Source organism: Plecotus auritus, assembly GCF_963455305.1.
Source record: "Plecotus auritus genome assembly, chromosome: 1".
NCBI classification, from domain to species: Eukaryota; Metazoa; Chordata; class Mammalia; order Chiroptera; family Vespertilionidae; genus Plecotus; species Plecotus auritus.
Window position 1 is genome coordinate 79,045,940 of NC_137770.1, and position 22,272 is coordinate 79,068,211.

A 22,272-nucleotide genomic window follows, 5' to 3' on the forward strand; every position below is an offset into this window, starting at 1 on the left:
GCGTAGTAAGAATCCAAGAAGGTGATCTAGGGTTTTTCCACCTCACTCCTGGAGGAAAAAACGAAGGTCCGCTGCTGGAGGGGCTAAGAAATGTCATATCCTGCCCTAGCTGGTTTGGCTCAGTGGATAGAGCCTTGGCCTGCCAACCACAGGGTCCGGGTTTGATTCTGGTCAAGGGCATGTACTTAGGTTGCAGGCTCCTCCCTGGCTGGGGCCCAGGTCAGGGCTCATGCAGGAGGCAACCAATCGAAGTATCCCTCTCACATTGATGTTTCTCTCTGTCTTTCCCTCTCTTTTTCACACTCTCTAAAAATCAATGGAAACATCCTCAGGTGAGGATAAAAAATAAAAAAAAGAAAGAAATGTCATATCCTATGAAAGGGACATCTTGAAAATGCCTTAAGAAAGTTGTCATTTTTTCGTGGTGAAGGGACTGGAATCCATGTTGATAAAAACACCTTGGCAGCTGTGGTAGCCGGCAGTGGCAGCAGCAGCGGGGTGATGGGGGCGGCACCTTCCCCTGATCAGCCCGGTCACCTCCTGCAAAGGGAGGCCAGACAGTGGCTTAAGCCTGCTCCCCATGGAGAGCAGGCCTAATCTGTCAGTGGACATCCCCTGAGGACTCCCGGATTGGAGAGGGTGCAGGTCGGGCTGAGGGACCCCCCCCCCCCGACCGCCCCCCGTGCACAAATTTTGTGCACCAGGCCTCTAGTTCATTATATTTTGACCAGTTGCCTAGCACTGTTGCAGGTAATGTGGGACACAGGGACCTCCAAGTCTTTTAGATTGAGTTGAAGCAGATACATGGAACCACTTGCCCAGTCCACAGTAATAGAACTTTAGAAGTGGAAGGAAACTTAGACCACCTAGTCCTACACTCTTAATTTATAGCTGAAGAATCTATTATTCACCCAATGGTATAGGATTATAGAAAACTCACAGAATTATTGGGTGAGGCAAAACAAGTCTGGAGAGAAGGAAGCACCCCCACAGGCGCTAACATACCTTCCTTCCTCCTTTATGAAGAGTCAAGAAAGCAAAGGATAACACTCAGAAGGTCACCTACTGCAATATCAGCCTGTCACCTAAAGTAAAAAAAAAAAAAAAACTATTGCAAAAAGGAAAATTATCTTGGCCCACATGAGTGGCTCATGTTTAGAGTTTAAGACTCAGGAAAGATGATTGGGGCAGGTGGTGCATGAAGGGGGCATACACAACCTGCATCAGCTTCCATGACACAAATGAGTAATACACATATTCTTTGTTCTACAACCAGCTTCCCTCCATTAGCAAGCACGGCTTGACATACTGTCTGACTCACATGGGGCAAGACAGCACCCTGAAGGCTGAAACAAAGGGCTCCTGGGCTAAGTCTGTCAAGGAATTAATTGCTTTGTGTTTTTCATGAAAATTTGACTCCAAAGATATCTACAGGCTTCGAGGTAGCCAGTGGCCTAAAAGGCATCTCAACACCAGTGAACCAGCAAGTCTACTAAACTCATAATATTGTATTATACACCCACAATGAAACAATGAATTAAAACATTTCTCAACATTTAATTTTCTTTCCTTCTTTTTGGCATCTCAGTAATGAATTATACTAATATCAGCACTTAGGGGAATACCATAAGGGTTTGATGAAATCATTATATTTCATCTTTGTGAAAGTTTTGTTTATTGTCCTATAAATTACTCCTTTTCCATTGCAGTAATCTCCAGGAATTAACAGATTTAAATGTATTGTGTTGATAACAAAGAACATAATAAATGGAAAAGGCTCAGGATTTATGTCTCTATAAATTTAAGCTGTATCAGCCTAAGTGTCTGCACTCAATTTTGTTTCAACGACAGCAATGTGTAACCAGTGGAGTGGTTTGAGAGAGAGAAAAGTAAGGAAACCTGTAAGTTTCTCTTCATGGAGGCCAACATACCATTTGGTTCTCTTGGGGACAGCAAGGTACAGGGTAAGTTAATTTCCAGTTTGGCATTCATCCCTGGATCGTTTCACAGAGAGAGTTACCATATTAGAAGTGTGACTGCATTGCACAATGAGCAGGGCCTGCCAGAGGCCATCGCTCAGCAAACTTTCCCTCAGTTTAGGGCTATGGTTATGATGAATGGGGTACAAGAAAAAGGTTCCTCTAAAGGAAATGTCACTGTTGGCTAGTCCTTTGTCTTCTATCCCACAACCCAAAGAACATTACTTAAAAACAGATAAAAACAATCTGTCATTTCCATGGCACCTATTTCCAAACTGCTTAAAGTACTGGTCAAAAACCAATATTCTTAAATTACCCAAAGCTGCTCAAAGCCAGACAAGGGGTATGTAGGTTATTTTTCAACTTTCAAAGTTTCGGAAGCAGAGAGCCAAAGAAGCCCTACCCATCCTACACTCCCTCTCGCCCTTCCTTTCTGAAGTCAATAAAAATAATAATAACAAAGTAAAATTGTTTTTTAAAAAAGTTCAGTTCTATTATTTTTCAATCACAAGTTGTTATATAAGAAATATTTGCATATCATCTATATGCCAAGCACTTTGGTAGGTACTTTTAAGAGATGTAAAGACAAACATCACTGCTCCCCCAGGGTGTGGGGCCTTGTTGTCATGAAAATGATGCTGAAACCACTTCAAGAACTTAACTTAAATCTTACATTGAGATGATAAGATTATATAAATCAACTTAGAACAGTATTCCAAAACATAGGTTATTTGAGGGGAAAAGAATTATGTGGGAAACAAGTTATACAATATTCTCTCTTGTAGTTCTTCTCTATACATGGTAAAGTCCCAATAGGAGAACCAGATATTTCTCAAACTTATACAACCATGAAATCTTTTTGTCAAGAAGCATTTCAAAGCCTCCCAGTTCAGTGGAATGAGCTTCGGGAAACCTGGCATAGACTACCCTGCTAGAGAGCACAGAGGCAGAAGAACAGCTGAAAGATCATGGAAAAATCACCCTAAAAGAATAAGTCAAATGTCTCAAGGAAGTCCTCAACCAAGAGAGCCTGAGGATCACTCTAAACTCAAGTTGCTTAATCATAAGGACATCTGCACAGAGAAAAGGAATGAGAAATAATATATAACCAGTACCATTGGGTGTACCCTGTGCAGAACAATCCTAGAAGGACATTATCATCCGCAGCATGAATATTATTGTACAGATGTGAAAACTGAGAAAACTAAGTCCCAGAGAAGTTGATTCATTTCCTAATGTCACAGTGCAAAGAGCTGAACTGAGCCCTGGCTCAAAGACCTGAGTTCTTTCACATTCTCATCATGCATAAAATAAAATCACAGCTTTACAGTCACACAACCTGTACCACAGCTGTGATGGTGGTTTTCAAACCTGGCTCCTAAGCAAGCTCTCAGAAATAACTCTTTATTTGTAACATGAAAGATTTAGTTTTATCATATGCTTTGGAAGGGCAGATCTGAAGTATGTTTCTACCCAGTAGTCATGAACTATGTTTCTACCCAGTCATCATGAACTCGTGCAATGGCTACCACAGGCAAAACTTCTCAAATAAGTGAAAACCTGTAAAGGTAGGTGGTAACTTTAAAATTAAAGTCAGTACCATAGAATTATCTAAAAGTGAAAAATGAACCAGATGATGCCCAGGATCATGAAGTAAGTGATTATAAATTCTCAAGGTACAGTTTGCTAAAGAAAGGGCACACTTGGACAAAATCAAATAATTTTGCTGTGGCTATTTATCAATGACACGAAATAGTGAAGCCACAGGCAATGTTCAATGCGGGAAGCCACCGCTTGCCAATACTATCATGAGAGTGCACCAAGGAACGCAGAAGGCCAATGGACCCTGAGCGTTAGCAGGGCTGACATTAGGCATTGATTGTTGGTGTTGAGATAGTGGTGGCTCGAAGCAATCTCCTGACCTGATAGGCTCCAAGTAAATGTTTACTGGACCTTACTGATCTTTACTGATTTTTATTGACCTTAGAGATGGTCGGTCTGCTACCTGTTTGCTGTGCTTTACTGAGGGCAAGATATGTATCTAAAACTGAATAAAAGCAGACGGGACCTAGTTTTGGTATGTCTCTTCAAGAAAGAGGCTCCACCTGGCCCCAATGCCTTCTAAATTCATATTTCTTGTATAGTATTTTCATTTGTGCATCAGCCTCTCCTTCAGAACCTGAACTCCGCCACGAAGGTCGTGGCAGTTCAACCTGCCACCACTCTCCTACCAGAGATTTTAATAGAAAAGTCAGCTAAGTGCATTGACTTTGTGTAGAAAAAATATAAACATAAGACTCCTGAAATGGATTCATTCACATAATCAATAAACCTATGTTTTTGATAAGGGGAATCTGTATGTTAGTTGCTACACATCTTGAAAAACTGTTACCAAGACCAAGCCCTGTGTCCTCTCTATAGTACAGCACTCCACAATGGCAGGCATGCGATTAGGAACTCCATACTCTCCCACTTACAAGACTTGGGACTCTGGGCTAAAAATGTCAACCTCCAACCAAATTATTGTAGTTGGTAAGAATCCCTTTTGCAGATCGGAGAATTGAACAATTAAGGTTCTCTGAATTTAGGGTCTCTGTTTATTGAATCATGTTGTTTCTTTAAACTCTCTGAAAACATTCAAAAAAATTAAATGTGATACATATCAATTCTTGTATTTGGTCACATAATTAATAACTTTTCCCTTGTCCTTTACCCATGAAATCTTTCTTATTCTAGAAGGGCACACTGAAGAAGTCCTGAAACACGCTGGCTTGGCCATGAGCTGTAAGTGGAGAAAGAAACTCTAACAGGCAATTGAAGGCTGCTGATGGAAATCACATACTAAGAAATGAACATCGCCACAGCCGTCCTCCCACCCATTCATTGCTTTCCACAAGTCCTGTGACTTCGTTGCTTTATAGACTAAAGCAGGTAGAGGTGATATTCCGGGAGTGCCCACGAGGACAGCCAGGCCAGGATACTGTCAGTTTTATGCGCAGCTTCTGTGCGGACTGGTTGTGTTGCTGCCAATCTAGTTACTGTATTTTCAACCTCTCCCAGAGAACAGGGGTTAATGAAAGCATAAAGGAGCCAGGCCAGTGAAATGGCCCAGAGCGGGACAGTGGCAAACCAGAGAACAAGTGTACCAGTTGAAGTGGATACCTGCTATTCAATCCCTGTAGGTTGAAGACGTACAGGAAAATAAACCCACTGTTGACATATTTTCCTTTAAAACAAACAAACAAACAAAAAAACACAGCTAGAAATCCCTGCATATTTTAAAATATTTATTCCTAATTCAATCTTTGAAATGTTGTTTGCCAATAAAAACTAGAATATGAGTTGCCAGTTTCCTGTTGAGGGTTATCTGTGACTGCTAAAACAGTTCTGGACTACAGTTAACTGTACAGACTGGGCACCAGGCCCTGGCCTGGTGACAGTGGTATGCCATGGCAATTAGGTATAAATCACAGGCATACGATTTCAGCAATTAGTTGTAAATCACAAATATGGGACAAAAATATTCTTTATAGTTTACTGGAAATAGCACTTAAAGAGCAGATAATTCTTTCAGAGATACTTAACACTTAAGATATAATTAGAAACATTTTTTAACCTTTACTCTTGCCAGTCATACCTTGTTCTGATTTTATTTTAAATAGAGATCACAATTCCAATATACTTTTTTCTTTTCCATTTACTGTTATCTTTCCCTTCTCCAACCTTCCCTTCATTTGAGATGGAAGATTATAGGACTTTTATGGAGATGACACAAACTAATGTATGTAATGTCTAAAACAATGACCAGCACAAAGTAAAAACTCAAAAACTGTAAGCGCCTGCTATTTCTATGAATATTAGTTAGCGGTCAAAGTCCTCAACAGGGCTGGTCTACAGCCTGTGGAAAGCTAGTGTTAACTTTTAAAACCAAGCTGTTACATAAAATTTCTGCTCACAGAACCGCTCTGTACCTACTTGAGTTAGCAACCTGTTTCTTAAATTAATCCCAGTTCAGCTCCTCTGAGACAGCTGAGAATCTTTTGCACATCAGAACACAGATAAAGAAAGAGAGGTCTCTGTAGAGCATTTTGCAACAAAGGAGATAAGGGCCTCCATCTCTTTTTCCCTTAGGAGATTGAGGTACTTTTCCACCTTTTTATTTCTTTGTGAAATAGACTCATTCCTTCTTCCAAAATACTTAGACCCACCTGGATGGGGGTGGCGTGAATTTATACACCATACGACTTAATGATCATTTTGCAACTTGCAATGGCTTCATGTATATTCTAACACGTTGTCTCAGTTATTGTAAAAGTGCATTATCACTTACTGAAAAGGAGAATATCTGATCCACTATGTTATTGAGTTAGCAAGTAATCAGTTAATACTAAGCACCAAGTTTTATTTAAAGTTTGCTACTGTCCTCTCCTGAGGGATGGAGTCCACCCAGTCATCAGTGAGCTAGAATCGGTGCCTGATTCGATATTCACTTATTTGAAATTAAGACTCTGAAACTTCCTGATACAGGCACAGCAAGCAAACACCAGAAATAAGGGGTTGACAATTACATGGTGGGAGGAAATGATGCTTCAGTCTTTCTGAGCTTCGCCAACGAGGATCAAGTCAGCCATTTCCAAGCACTCCCTGGGGACACACAACTCAACACAACTCTTCCTCCTACTAGGCTCACTTCCTTAATGCCTTAATCTGCATGACATCATATCGCAGGCATGTGCTAACAGGCAGACAAATACAAACACATGAATGGAAGTAAGCCAAACAAAATAATTTACACTGTGCCTACAAAAAATAACTATTTAAATACTTCTTATAAACAGCAAAAGGCTAAATACACCATCATTTTTCCTGCTTTACAAATAAGCCCATCATTTTTCCTGATCAAATTCTTTCCCCATGCTAATGCATTTGTGGTATTTTTAAAAAATAAGGATTGAATTATATTAAAAACAGAGTCCAAGGCTTTCATCCCCAGGGCAGACTCAGTGCCCACTGGCAGGTGCAAGCTGCAGGTGCTGTCCAGGTAAATATGCCTTCAAAGGGGACATGTTTACTTCAGCACATGAGGAAACTAAGAATCAGCCTCAGTAAGCAGTTCAATAGAATCAAAGAGACATACCTGTAGGTTTTCAATTTCTTCTTTGTGCTCCCTCTTCAAGTGTAAAATAGCAGCTTGATATTCTGCAAGATCACAAAAGAATCCAATTACAAAGAAGCACAAAATGATATACAAAATTCCAAATGAGCATCTCCAAGATTCCAGAGGTGCTTCTACAAGTAAACTGACTGAAAAAAAACCCACAAAAAACAAAAACAAAAAAACAAAAAAAATCTGAGGAAATAAATGCCACAATTTGATATTCATTTGACAAGAGATGTTGCCATCTGAGACAAGACAGGACAAGGAGCTCAGGATAAAAGGAAGATTTCCTTCCATTTAGCAAACTTTGAATTATCATAAACTCCAAATTAGGCAGATAGGATAGGGTTAAAAAAAAAAAAAAAGCTTGATGAGTGTTCCAGATAAAGACTGGGTCAGGGTTTGTCTTTAAGGAGGAGTTGGAAGCTAAGGCCCCACAGAGAACAAATACAGATGTGTTAAGAACAGACACACAGGAAATAAAACTTTCTATGTGAGATCAGAGAATTCAATTTTTAACTCCCCCATTCACTCCCCCACCCTCAAAATCTCCATTTGAATGCAAGGCTAAGCAAGCACCCAGGGCTGATTTTAATCTTTAGATCAACTTCAGAAAGTCAAGACCATTTGTCATTTGGGTGAGAGAATAGAATGTAGGGTAAGTTGAAGTTGAAAGGAGGACAAAAATAAAATCCTGGTCCAATTTTAGTCTGAGTCTAATAATGTTTATTCCAACAATAAGTCCCAAGTGTACACAGGAACTGCCAACCACTAAAACGACCATTCCCTGGCTAAGCATGAAGCAGCTATGACAACTTGATTCCCAGCAATACGGCTAAGTATGTGGGGTCACAGAACTATGCAGGCTGCAGAGAACCACAGAGCAAAATGCTGTGAGAAAACGTTTTTGTGGCATAAGCCAGTTTTTTACAAATGGGTCTGGGTTGTGAGTATGAATAAGAAAAATGTCAGTTAGATGTAATTTCAAGATGTATGAAAAGACAGGTTATTTCTTCAAGTGAATTTCAGAATGAAAGGCTAGGTTTCAGTTCCAAAGTGGATGCGGGAAATCTTTGGTAAAGCCATAACGGAGAGGAGTGTTTCTGTTGATAATTATGACTAGTCATTTCACTGCTCTTATGGGGAACGTGGTCCACTGAGCTGGGAATCCACCAGCAAATTTTGAGGTTTCTACATCCATACTATGCCCTGAATCAAACCACTTCTACCATCCCACAACCACCACTATGGTCCAAGCCACCAGCATCTTTTCCCTGGACCACTGAAGTAACCTGAAAAGGTTACCTGCTCTCTCTTACCACCACCAAAACCAGTTCTCCTCACAGCAGCCTGAATGATTTGTTAAAGGCACGAACCAGATTATCACTCATTTCTGGGTTTCTGCTGCACACAGACTGAAATCACAAATCCCTTCTGCAGCCCATGAGGCCCTTTGGAACCTGATTCCTACATACCTCTTCCTGTGTTTTACTTGCTCATCACACTCCAGGCACACTGGCTTTCTTACTATTCCTTGAACTTATCAACTTTTTTTCTACCTCAAAATCTTTACTAATATTGGGGACAATAATAATGAATTATATTTACTGAGCACTTACAATGTACCAGGTATTACCTAAGGACTTCACATGTATTAATTCATTTCATCCCCACAATAATCCTATGATGTGGGTACATTTTCCTCATTAAAAAGGAAGAAACTGAGTAAGTTACAGAGCCAGAAGACACACATAATTCAACGAGTGAATATATAAACAAGCTGTGGTATATCGATAGAATGGAATACCACTCAGCAATAATAAGGAATGAACTATTAATACATACATCAACATAGATGAATCTCAAAGGCATTATGTAGAGTGAAGGAAGTCAGTCTCAGAAGGCTAACTGTTAATTCAATTTATATGACATTCTGGATGAGACAAAACCATAGGGATGAAAACAGATCAGAGAAGAAGTGGCTAGAGGTTAGAGATGAGGGAAGGTTTGACTACAAAGAGTCAGCACAGCACAGCCGGTGTGACTCAGTGGTTGAGCATCAACCTATAAACTAGGAGGTCACGGTTTGATTCCCGGTCGGGGCACAAGCCTGGGTTGCAGACTCGATCCCCAGCAGGGGTTGTGCAGAAGGCAGCCGATTGATAATTCTCTCTTATCATTGATGTTTCTAGCTCTCTCTCTATCTCTCCTTTCCTCTCTCAGAAATAAATAAAAATATATGTAATATTTTTTTAAAATAAAGAGTCAGCCTGTTTGGCATGGTTCAGTGGTTGAGCAACAACCTATGAACCAGGAGGTCACTGTTCAATTCCCGGTCGGGGCACATGCCCAGGTTGCGGGCTCGATCCCCAGTGTGGGTGTGCAAATTGGTACAATCCCTATTTATTATCAATGATTCTTTCTCATCACTGATGGTTCTATCTCTCTCTCCCTCTCCTTTTCTCTCTGAAATCAATAAAAATATATCTATATATATAAAAGCCTAATATGCAAATTGTCCCCTCGGGAATTCAACCAGGAGACTGGGAGTTCGATCGCTCACTATGATGTCCGCTGACAACCAGGGGGGTGGCATGGAATGAAGGAAGGCCCTGGCCGGCAGCCAGCAGCTAGGGAAGGGAGGCCCTGGCCAGCAGCCAGAAGGAAGGTTGCAGCCAGCAGCTGGAAGGCCCCGATTGGCCCTGATCGCTGGCCAGGCCTAGGGACCCTACCTGTGCACAATTTTTCATGCCCCCGGCCTCTAGTGTGTGTGTGTGTGTGTGTGTATATATATATATAAAGTCAGCACAAAAAGGGCCACTTGGGTGATATGACTATTTTCTATCCTATGATGGTGGTTACATGAATCTATACATGGGTTAAAAATTAGAGAACTGTACACCAAAAAGAAAAAAAGTGAATCCTATAGTATATTAATTTTTTAAATCTATATCAAATATTACACATTTAAATATTTTTCCTAGGAGATTCAGCATAACACAAAAATACATGTTACTACACTTTTATTCTTTGTTTTCCTAAGGGAACTATCAGGTGCAGTAGGACAAGAAAAAAATAAAACAAATATGCTCATGAACACATGGCATACACATGTATATGTATGTACATATATAGAAAGGGGAAAATAAAGCTATTATTTACTATGATTGTATATTTAGAAAATTCCAGGATTCTCTAGAATATTAGATTTTTAATATGTGAATTTAGTAGGGTTGCTTGATTTAAAATCCATATATAAAAATTCTGATACCAGCAAGAGTATAAAAAATAAAACTTAACATTTACAGTGCCCCTGCTTAGGACAACATACTTAGAAAGAACCTTAACAAAAATATGTAAGACCTCATGAGAAACCAGAAATGCTATGTTAAAATATATTACAAAGGAAAATATAGACAGGTAGTGGGCAAGCCATGTTTTGGTAAAACTCGATATTGTAAAGATGTTGATTTTCTCAAACTGATCTATGGATTCAGTGCAATCCCATTCAACATTTCTAATAGTTTTTGTTTTGTTTGAAATTGAGGAGCTCAATCTAAATACCAGTTGAAGCACAGAAGTGAAAAAAAAAAGAGCAAAAATAATCTTTAAAAAAATAAATAAAAGGTAAGACCACCTAATACAAATTATTTTTAATTATCACCACATAATTAAAGTGGTGTGGTGCTGACACAGGGATAACAAATAGACTAAAAGAATAGACTATAGAGCCCAGACATAAACCACGAATCTGTGGTCACTTGGTATATGACAGAGTAGCATGGGAGATATTTGTTTACAATAATTATTATCTTTTCATTAACTATGAGTTGGGAAAAATAAATATTTACATGGAAAAACATGAAACTGGACTCCAAATTTACACCATATAATAATCTATTCTAAGTTGTTGAAGAGCTAAATTATAAAAAACAAAGCCATCATTGTTTTAGAAGATAATATAGCATAATTTTTTAAAACCTCAGGCTAGAGAAGAATTTGATTCAAACTGCATTACATATTAAGAAAAATAATAAATTTCACTACATTAAAATTAAGAACTTCTTTTCATAAAAATACACCATAAGAGAAAGAAAAGGCAAGCCACAAAGAAGGAGAATGTACCAGTACTTAAACAAATAATACTATAAATATATAAATGTGTGTGAGTGTGTATATATATACACACACACACATATATATATATATATCAATAATGCCTACAAAATTATAGAAAATGTCAATAGGACATACAAATAATCTATATATATATAAAAAGCCAGCGAACCATAATGCCAGAATGACTGGTTGCTATGACATCCACTGTGGCCAGCAAACCAGCTTGTTCAGGGGGTGGGGCTGGTGGCCAACCTCCTGCAGCCCCTCCCCTGGGCCGGCCCGACCCCCCCAATAGGACTCTCCCATGCTGGTCAAGGGTGGGGCTGGCTGGCCAAACCCTGCCTCCCCTGCGTCCCCCCTAGCGCCACCCCTGATCGGTCCACCCCACCACTATAGGCCTGCAGCCCTTCCTCCTGGCTGACCCTGCCCCTGATTGCACCCCCCACTGCAATAGGGGGCAGGGCCAGCCTGCCAACCTTCTGCAGCCCCTACCCCCAGCCGGCCCCGCCCCCTGATTGCCACCCCTACCCCAACAGGGGCCAACCACCCATGGCCCCTCCCCCAGGCTGCAGGACCCTGATCAGCACCCCCAACCCCAATCAGGGGCAGGGCACGCTGGCCAATCACCCGCAGCCCCTCCCTCCAGCCGGCCCAGCCCTGATCAACCCCGATTGGGGCTAGGCCATCCGGACCCCACCCGTGCATGAATTCATGCACTGGGCCTCTAGTGTATAAATAAATTAAAAGGTGCCCATTCTCATTAAAAATATTTAAGGCCAAAACTGAGTGTCGGTGAAGATGTGGAGCAATGGGAACTCTCATACACAAGTGCAAATTGGTACAATCCCTATGGAAAATGTTCGGCTTTTTCTAATAAAGTGAAAAATACGCCTACTCCCTAACCAACAATCCTAATCGTAGGTACACATAAATGAAAAGCAACTATAAAAGAAAATAAAATAATATTAACAAAAATCTGGATAAGTAGTACCCAGGAGAAGAGAAACTGAGTTAGGTCATGATAGATTGAGCAAGGTGGTGTCACATAGGCATTCGACGAAAAGTTATTTTTTTAACTTCTGTGTTTTATGGTATTTTCATGTATACTTTAACATTACAATATAAGAAATAAGATTGCTCTGTTTATTATCATATATCAAATAAAGAGTATTACATAGGCACAAGAGAGTTTCTAGATCAGGGGTGGGCAAACTTTTTGACTCGAGGGCCACAATGGGTTCTTAAACTGGACCGGAGGGCTGGAACAAAAGCATGGATGGAGTGTTTGTGTGAACTAATATAAATTCAAAGTAAAGGAGCGGAGGGGAGAGCAAGAGAACCGGATAGAACAGCCGGATCTGGCCCATGGGCCGTAGTTTGCCCAAAGCTGTCTAGATTCATAAAATAAGAGGACAATTTAGTAAATGTGAGTTGTATAAATGTTGAGTCCTAAACCATATGATGATCAATAGCTAAACCTTAATCAATTCTCAGCCTCTACAAAGTATGCAAAGGAAGGTTAGTTAAACCAACCTTCTTGCCAAACTGATGCCCCTTGGGAACAATATCTACATTCTAAATAGAAATTACAGAGACTATATTTTGAAGTGATTAATTTTGTGTAAATTGTGCCTGTAAGGGTGTGACAGATATGGTTATGACTAATTAACAGCTTGATAAAGGAGATCATCACAACGCTAACACCCAGGAAATATTGATTCATCTCCTCCTTAAACAAATAAATACTTTTACCAACAGCCCCAGTGTGACAGCTGGCAAGAAAACACATCCCCATTCCTCACAAGGATGACGCAATATGATGCCTGGGCAGCACGTAGAAGCAGGAAGCTAATGCCCTCACTTGTAGAATAGTCATTTTGGGAGTCCACAAGAAAAATTATGAAAGAATAAAGATTACAGAATAATAAGTTAGGGGGGTAGTTATTGAAAGCTACTGGGTTTTAGCATAGTTTGTCACACAGCATTATTGCGGCAATAGCTGATGAGTACATTTGTTAAGTGTCTAGCTGGGTTTACTTTGGAAGATCAGACCATTTTGGAGGCTTAAAATAACTGGAATGGAGTCTCACCAACCAATACAAACAGACAGGGCTCAGGAGAAGAAGATAAATGAAGCAGGGAAAGAGCAACATATTTATATCATTTATATCAAAAAATTATCTCAGAACAATAATTGAATCTTTATGTACTAGGATGCTGGTATGAAATATATACAAAAGTCAGCAAGTTCATGGCTATGTCTCTTTGATTTTTTACCTGGATTCCCCAGGTAAGTATTAAAGGCCAAACACCATTTGATGGACAGCTTACCATGGAGAAAACAGTCATTAAATCAACTTCTAGCTGCCAACTTTGATAACCTATCTTTTCATTTTGCTTCTCCTCTTACATTTATTTTCTAGTCTGTTAAAATAGGGATGCAAAGAAGTTTAGAACTCTAGGGACACAAGCTCAGATAAATGTATATTCCCTTTTCTATCTATGTAGTTTTATGTATGCAGTAAAGTATATGATTGTCTAACCACTATGCTGAACACCTGAAAGCTAATACAAAATAATATTTAATGTAGACTGTAATTGCAAAAGAAAAAAAAAGTCAAACTAAATAAAATAAATAAAAGCCACAAAACATCTACAGAGGCACAAAACTTGTCAGAAAAACATTTAGTCTACCCAATGCCTGCCACTAGGTGGCAGACACAATACTTCATATTTAAACAAAACTTGCTACCAAGTGGCACAGTAACACTTGGAGTTGGCAGGGGTGGGCAGGTAGGGAGAGACGAGGGTGCACCACAGCTATGAAATGAACGTTTTTATTTGATATGAAGGATAAACTAGTATGGATATGGTAGTTATATGAGGAAAATTACAACCAGTAAGGGATATTTACAACCACATTTCCAAAGTTAAAAGTGACCCAATAGACTTCCAGTTGCTATAGGTTCACCCTTTTTCATTCCCTCCTAAGTCTGCATGGCGATGAAATCTAAAATATGAAGCAAGAAAGTTTAAAGTCATAGGCGAGTATCAAACAGAATAACATCTCTGAGAAACAGCAATGGAACAAAGCAGCAAAGGGGTGCTCTGGGCTGGAAGCTCTGGGCCTGCTGCGCCCCAGTTCCAGAGGCAGGCAGGTGGCCTGCAGTTAGGTTACTGCAGAGAACAGGGGCTGAAAGGGACCCCGTGGGGCAGGAAACCAGGGCCAGGCTTGTAGTCTTGCAAGGACCAGGGAAAGCTAATGCAAAACAGACCAGTGTAAAGGGGAAGAGGAGACTTTTTTTTTTAAAGCATCCTACATGTCATGAGCCTTCAATCCAAACTTCCAATAGACATGAAGGAACCTAGATGTCAAGACAGACAACAAAAACAAATGAGACAGGAAATCACACAAAACAAATTTTAAATGTTAAAAACTGAAATATTTTAGTAATATTTAGAATCCTTACAAAGGATAAGAACCATTATAAATAATAATGACAGGAACAGCATAATGTGAAAGCAAAATAAAACAATAGTAGGTGACTATAAAATTTAGAAATATGAGAAATATAAACTACAGTCATTGAAATGCAAAGTTCAAGAGCTGAATAAACTCTAGCACAGTCAAGGAAAGGATGTGTGAATAAAAGAAAACGCTGAAGAATAATAAAAATGTAGCACGGAATAAGAAAAGGAGAATAAGGACAAATCATAATTAGGAAACTGGCACTGGTATAGAGATAACAGAGTAGACCATGAAATAGAAGAAAAGGAAGTCTGTAAAAAAGAGACATGCACATATGGAAACTGACTGTGTGATCTGAGATTGCACTGAAGTTTGGGGGGGGGGGGAATAGACTATTTTTTTTTAATCCAGATTTAAGAAAAATATCCATAATTTAAAAAGAATCAATCCCAGGAGATTAAAAATCTAACTGTGAAAGCCTAACAGAAAAAAACCTTGGGAGAACATTAGATTTCTTTTCTTTTTAATTGATTTTAGAGAAAGAAAGAGGAAGAGAGAGAGAGAGAAAGAGAGAGAGAGACCTCAATTGGTTGTCCCACGTATCTATGCATTCATTGGTTGATTCTTGTATGTGCCCTGACCAGGGAGTGAATCTGCAACCTTGGCATACTCGGCCGATGTTCTAATCAGCTAAGCTACTTGGCCAGGGCCAGAACATTAGATTTCTTAAGTAAGGTGTTTTTTAAAAAACAAAGGAAGACTTTCTTGTTGTTGTTGTTGTTAATCCTCATTGAGGATATTTTTTTCATTGCTTCTTAGCTAGAGTAGAAGGAAGGGAGGGAGGTGGAGAGAGAGAGAAACATTGACTTGAGAGACACATCCATCAGTTGCCAGCCAACCAAGGCAGGGATGAACCACAACCCAGGTATGTGTCCTTGACTAGGAATTGAACCTAGGACCCTTCAGTTTGCAGGCCTATGCTCTAACCCAGTGGTTGGCAAAGCGCGGCTCGCGAGCCACATGCGGCTCTTTGGCCCCTTGAGTGTGGCTCTTCCACAAAATACCACGGCCTGGGTGAGTCTATTTTGAAGAATTGGCATTAGAAGTTTAAGTTTAAAAAATTTGGCTCTCAAAAGAAATTTCAATCGTTGTACTGTTGATATTTGGCTCCGTTGACTAATGAGTTTGCCGACCACTGCTCTAACCATCTAGCTGCACCAGCCAGGGCAAGGAAAACATTTTTTAAACCCAACTATATTAAAGTTACCAAAATTCAGTATATTAAAAGATACCATTAGAAAGTGATAAGCCACAGCCTGGCCAGTGTGGCTCAATGGTTGAGTGTCAACCTATGAACCAGGAGGTCATGGTTCAATTCCTGGTCAGGGCACATGCCTAGATTATGGGCTCGATCCCCAGTGTGGGGTGTGCAGGAGGCAGCCGATCAATAATTCTCTCTCATCATTGATGTTTCTAACTCTCTCTCACTCTTTCTCTCTGAAATCAATAATTTTTTTAAAAAGCTTTTTTTTATAAAAAGTAATAAGCCACATACATAAATGGAGAAGACATTTGCAAAGCATATGACCAACAAAAGATTAGTTTTCAGAACAAGCAAGTACTATAAAAAACTTTTGAAAAGCAATCAATATAAAAATGAGCAAAAGGATAATACATTCATGGAAAATAAATTATAAATGGCTAATAAATATATAAAAAGATATGCAACTTCACTGGTCCTCAAGATAATGCAATTAAAACTACAGTGGATGCCACTTCAGACCTATCAAATTTGCAAATATTAAAAAGTCTGGATAGTTCATTTGAATTTGACTTTTAATATCTTCTGTTAATAAAAAGAAATGCTTGCAAAAAAAAAAGTTTGCTAACACTATTTGCTGGTGAGAAAGAGTGGGATTGAGAATTCCACACACTGTTGATAGGAGTGTTGTTTAGAATCACTTTAAAGATCATTTTGACAATTTCTAATAAGTTTAAAGGTGCACACAAATAAAATCAGAAATTCTACTCTAAAGTTTAGCCCTAGTGAGGGATTTATTTACACATGAACACAAAAGTTTAAAAGGACACTTATGGACGCATTGTTTCAAACCGTAAAAAATAGGAATAAACTTAAATTTTTATCAACAGCAATACAGATAAGCAAATATTGAGTGACATATTCACTCAAAGTATTGAAATGAATGAATTAGAGCTATACATCCCAACACAGGTAATCAAACAAATAATCTTGAAAGAAAAAGTTGCTGCAAGACACACACAGCAGGATGCCATTTCAAACACATGGCCATATTATATATTGTTTGGGGATTTTACACCTAAGTATTAAGAAGTACATAGGACTAATAAACAAGTTCACCTAAGGTGAAGGTAGAGGGTGCACAGGAAATTTTAAATGTATTTCTAATGTTTTCTTTCTTAACTTAGCTGGTGGGTATAATCATGAACTTAAATGCAACTAACATCTTAGCCTTAAAATATATGAAGTAAAAACTGACAAAAATATAACAAAATTAACAAGTAAATCAATAGGAGATAAGTAGTACCACTCTATTAGAAATTGATAGATCAAGCAAATGAAAACAGTGATTAACACGATTAACAATCTTGATTATATATCTCTCAGAACCCAACCAGTGACAACATGCATCCTTTTCAGGAACATATATTTGCAAAATATTGATGATTCATTGGAACAATTCATCAAAAGATTTCAAATTGCTTTGCAGATGCCGCCACCCCGGAGCCGCTGTGACCAGCCATGGTGAACCCCACCATGTTCTTCGACATCCGCTGTCAATAGCGAGCCCTTGGGCCACGTGTCCTTTGAGCTGTTTGCAGACAAAGTTCCAAAGACAGCAGAAAACTCCCATGCTCTGAGCACTGGGGAGAAAGGATTTGGTTATAAAGGCTCCTGCTTTCACAGAATTATTCTGGGATTTATGTGCCAGGGTGGTGACTTCACACGCCATAATGGCACAGGCGGCAAGTCCATCCATGGGGAGAAATTTGAGGATGAGAACTTCATCCTGAAACATACAGGTCCTGGCATCCTGTCCATGGCAAATGCTGGCCCTAACATAAACAGTTCCCAGTTTTTCATCTGCACTGCCAAGACTGAGTGGTTGGAAGTCAAGCATGTGGTCTTTGGGCAGGTGAACGAAGGCATACATATTGTGACAGCCATGGAGCGCTTTGGGTCCAGGAATTGCAGGACCAGCAAGAAGATCACCTTTGCTGACTGTGGACAACTCTAATAAATTTAGCTTGTGTTTTATCTTAACCACCAGACCATTCCTTCTGTAGCTCAGCAGAGCACCCCTTCACCCCGAGTTGCTTGGAATGTTCTATAATCTTTGTGCTCTTGCCATGGTTCAGTGGGTCCCATAATTTCCTTACCCCTTCCCAGACTAGCTGGATTGCAGAATTAAGTTTATGATTATGAAGTAAAAACTAAACAGTTGTCTGTAAAAAAAAAAGATTTCAAAGTATTATTATCATACAGATGATGTTCTTTTTCTATAATGTGATTTGACTTCAAAAACAATAAAAGGATAGACTGAAAATGAGAAAAAATAAAACTAGCAAATCTAAATCAGAAGTTTGTGAAAGTAAACAATCCATACAACTATGCAGAGTTTATTCTAAGAATGCAATATTTGACATATATTATCTGAAAATTGTATCCGTGATATATACCATATTAATATACTAAGAGAGGAAAACTATTGTATCTCAAAATGATACAAAATGATAAAGAAAAAAGTCTTGATAAAGCTCAACACTCATTCTTGATATGTAAAAAACAACTCTTAGCTAACTTAGAATAGAAGGGAATCAGATCCACAACTATCGATCAAAAATTTTCAGCGAACTTCAAATGTAATAGTGAAACTTCAGGAAACAAGATTAAGAATGCCCACCATCACTCTTATTTTCCTATATACTGGAAGTCTGGAACAATGCAATATGAAGAGAAATGAGATGTAAAAACTAGAAAGGAAGGGACAAAACTGGTATTATTTACAATGATATGATTGTCAAAATTTAAATGCTGATACCGATACCATTATAATAACATGGTTATTATTTAACAGGAAGGGAGCAAAGGGGAGAGTAGGTAATATAGGCATGCATTTATACAGCTTTGCCAGGAAGCTGCAGTAACATTCTCCAAGTCTGTTCCCCACAGATCACCGGGGGAAGGGACTGGGCAATAGACACATGCCCAGTAAGTCTGGGTGACGTGGGGAGATGCTTACCTGTCAGTCAAGCCTGGGAGGGAGTCAATGGCCAGAAAAGGCGTGCCCATGGCAAGGGCCTGGAGTCTGAGATCCTTAACTCCTGAACAAAGACAGTTCTCTCTTTTGTGCTCTTGGCCCTCTTGCTCTCTTGGGACTCCGGTTGCAGGGGGCGCGCTCCCCTGCACTCGCCCACACAATGGACAAATGGACTAAATCTAGCCTGATGCTACATCAGACTCGACTCCACTCTGGAATGGAAGCTCTGGACACTGGCCCTGCTTTTAGCTCTATTAAACGCACAGCTGCACCTTCTTCAGGACTGGTTTAAGGGACATGGGGCATTTGAACCCAAGGGATATAATTCACACAAAAAAAGCTTTCTACAACATCTCATCCTCCCATGGGGCCTTCACAAATTCTTATTTCAGTGGAACTCCAAGAACCCCACTCCAACTCCAATGAAGGAATTCCACCCACCCAGTCCTCCTGCAACAATACCATTTGTACAGGGTTTAGGAAACGCATGGTATGCATTGCCTAGGGGCACATAGGTTGATTGTGAATGGCACCACCCCAAGTTCTGCATGGTGGTGACCCCCACACAAACCTTGGGAAAGTGGCTATCTCTGGGGAGACAAGCAGAGAAATTGGATTGAGAGGGATTTAAAAAGGGGCCTCAGCCACTGGCTTTAAAAGTCTGAAGAAAATATGGTAAACTGTTTAAATATAGATGACTAATATACAAGTGTACACTCACTTTGTTATTTTTCTATTCGTTTGAAAGTACTCAGGATCCTCTTCTATAAATGGTAATGATATGTCCAAAATTTCACATATAGATTTTTTTACATAAGACTAGGTTTAGCTTTATAGTTAGTGAGGCAAATTATCTACCTCCAACAGAATGAATATACAAAATCCTAATTAAAAAAAAAACACACAGAAAAAAAGAAAACAAAACATATAAGCATTTGTTGACTTGACTGAAAACTTTGGGAGAAGTTCCCTGCTTTGTAGAAGGTGCTGACAGAGCTCTTTATTTGAAGCTGAGAAAATGAACTTCAGGAAGGGGGTGAAGGGCAGTCTCTGGAGAGGCAGGTGAAAGTCAGCCAGCTTTAACTCGAATGAGAGTGGAATTTTCTAGTAAACCAGGCCAGACAAGTACCCAGGAGGCCAGGCCACCTGCACAGGTTTCTAAGGGAGACAGGACACTTATGTCTCCCACACGGTGGAAAAGTACTCCAAATGAAAACATATTGCACCTGCCACCGGGCTTGGTGCCTATTAAGTATAAGGTCTTCTCTTGCATTACTTCTACCATGCAGAATTTAAGAACTGACTTTTGTGTCTATTTTCAAGTCTCTTCTTATCAAAGATAAGAAAAGCTATTAGACATACAGGGGAAAATAACAAAAAAGTGTGAGTTTGTGATGGAAAGCCATGTAAATGTAAGGTCTTAACTCACATACTTATACCATTCAGAATTTAAGAATTGGTGTGTGTGTGTGTGTGTGTGTGGCTATTTTTAAATCTGCCATTTCTCAATCCTAATACCAAGATGAGACCTATTAGACATATAGGAAAGCCAGCACAGCGAGCATTTGAAATGGAAAGCTTAGTAGCTTCTCAGTAGGAATATGGTGAGAGGTAAGGTCACACCAAGGAGATCCAGCTCAGAAAAAAAGTGGACATTTCTCTGGCCCTCTGGTCCAACCTCCACAAGGTTGCCAGACTCAGAAAATAAAATTACAGGATACTCAGTTAAATGTGAACTTCAGATAAACAACAGATACTTCTTTAATATACATAGGCCTCATGCAATATAGGGGATGTACTTATACTAAGTAATTATTCGTTGTTTATCTGAAGTGCACATTTAACTGGACATCCTGTGTTTTATCTGGCAACCCTAATCTAAGATCTCTTAGCACAGTGGTTTTCAACCTTTCTAATGCCACGACCCTTTAATACAGTTCCTCATGTTGTGGTGACCCCCAACCATAAAATTATTTTCGTTGCTACTTCATAACTGTAATTTTGCTACTGTTATGAATCATAATGTAAATATCTGTGTTTTCTGGTGGTCTTAGGCGACCCTGCTAGCGGTTCTTAACCTGTGGGTCTCGACCCACAGGTTGAGAACCACTGCTGTAGAGCCTAAGACCATCGGAAAACACAGATATTTACATTAGAATTCATCAACATGAGGAACTGTATTAAAGGGTCGTGGCATTAGAAAGGTTGAGAACCACTGTCTTAGCACTCTCAGTGGAAACTGTACAACGGGCCATTTCAATTTATAGAAACTGAAGACTGTGCACACAGACAGAAACAGTCATCCCCCAAATACTGCTTCTACACATTTCAGTGTAACGTCGTCACTAAAATCTGATGTTTTAGTTTTACCATGGTAGTTTTAGCTTTATTTCCCCCCATGTAATCTGATTTTTTTCTTTTTTTTTAAGATAATTTCTCACGGAAACAGCTACGAGGAAGTCGATTATCTAGTTTTCCAAATGAACAGAAAGAAGGCACCAAATGAAATGGAAACAACACACATCTCCCAAATGTACACATCTCCCACTTTTCATTCTGGTACAGAGTGAGGAACACCACTGATAGAGCATGTGAAAGAAATGTACACTCACAGGCAAAACACAGTTGCTACTCAAAGGTTGTAAAAACACTTCTGAAAACTCAGTCCTGTGCAGCTGGCCACCTCGGATCTTGCTGCTGTGTTACGAAAAGTCAAAATCAGCGCAGTTAAACTGGAGACACAATAGCTCACTTCTGAAAGCCAAGACTGCTCCACCAGCCAACCAATTTAATCCTCCCCTATAAAGGCTTTATTCAGTGCTTCTCAACCTTCATTACATATTAGAATCACCTGGCGAGGCTTAAAAACTGCATGGAGCCCAGCCCAGAGACAGATTTAATGGGTGTGAGATGCATGCCAGGCGCTGGAGTTTTTAACTGTCCGGGTGATCTGACATACAGGCAAGCATCAGTGTTATCCTCAAACAAAGATGTCTGCGAGGTGCAAAGTGATGCATTTGCCTAGGTTGTAAAAAGCCTGCTCCTCCATTCGTTAACTCCAAGCTCTCCTCTATCAGCGCTGACAAGGCCACAAAGGCTTAACTGCATTGAGCCAAGAGCTTATACACAGGAATTGGGCTCTTCTTGCCTCACCGCAGTTTCTCTAAAATTTCAGAATCTAGAAATAATGTTCAAATACTGGGAATAATGTTCAAATAGAAGGGACTTCAGGTGGGAAAAAAAAGA

General features: G+C 39.6%; 1 protein-coding gene and 1 pseudogene across 3 annotated transcripts in view; one reads left to right on the forward strand and one right to left on the reverse strand.

Annotated features, from left to right (window-relative positions):
- The window catches only part of FMN1 (formin 1), a 444,801-nt gene that overhangs the window by 242,032 nt on the left and 180,497 nt on the right, over nt 1–22,272 (reverse strand). For both annotated transcript variants that reach the window (XM_080658928.1, XM_080658929.1), the window contains one exon: nt 7,117–7,178. In XM_080658928.1, the coding sequence (XP_080515054.1) occupies nt 7,117–7,178 (62 nt within the window). The remainder of the gene's footprint in view (nt 1–7,116; nt 7,179–22,272) is intronic.
- Nucleotides 17,508–18,003, forward strand: LOC308246168 (peptidyl-prolyl cis-trans isomerase A-like; annotated as a pseudogene). Its single transcript has one exon. The product of its transcript is annotated as a peptidyl-prolyl cis-trans isomerase A-like (transcript).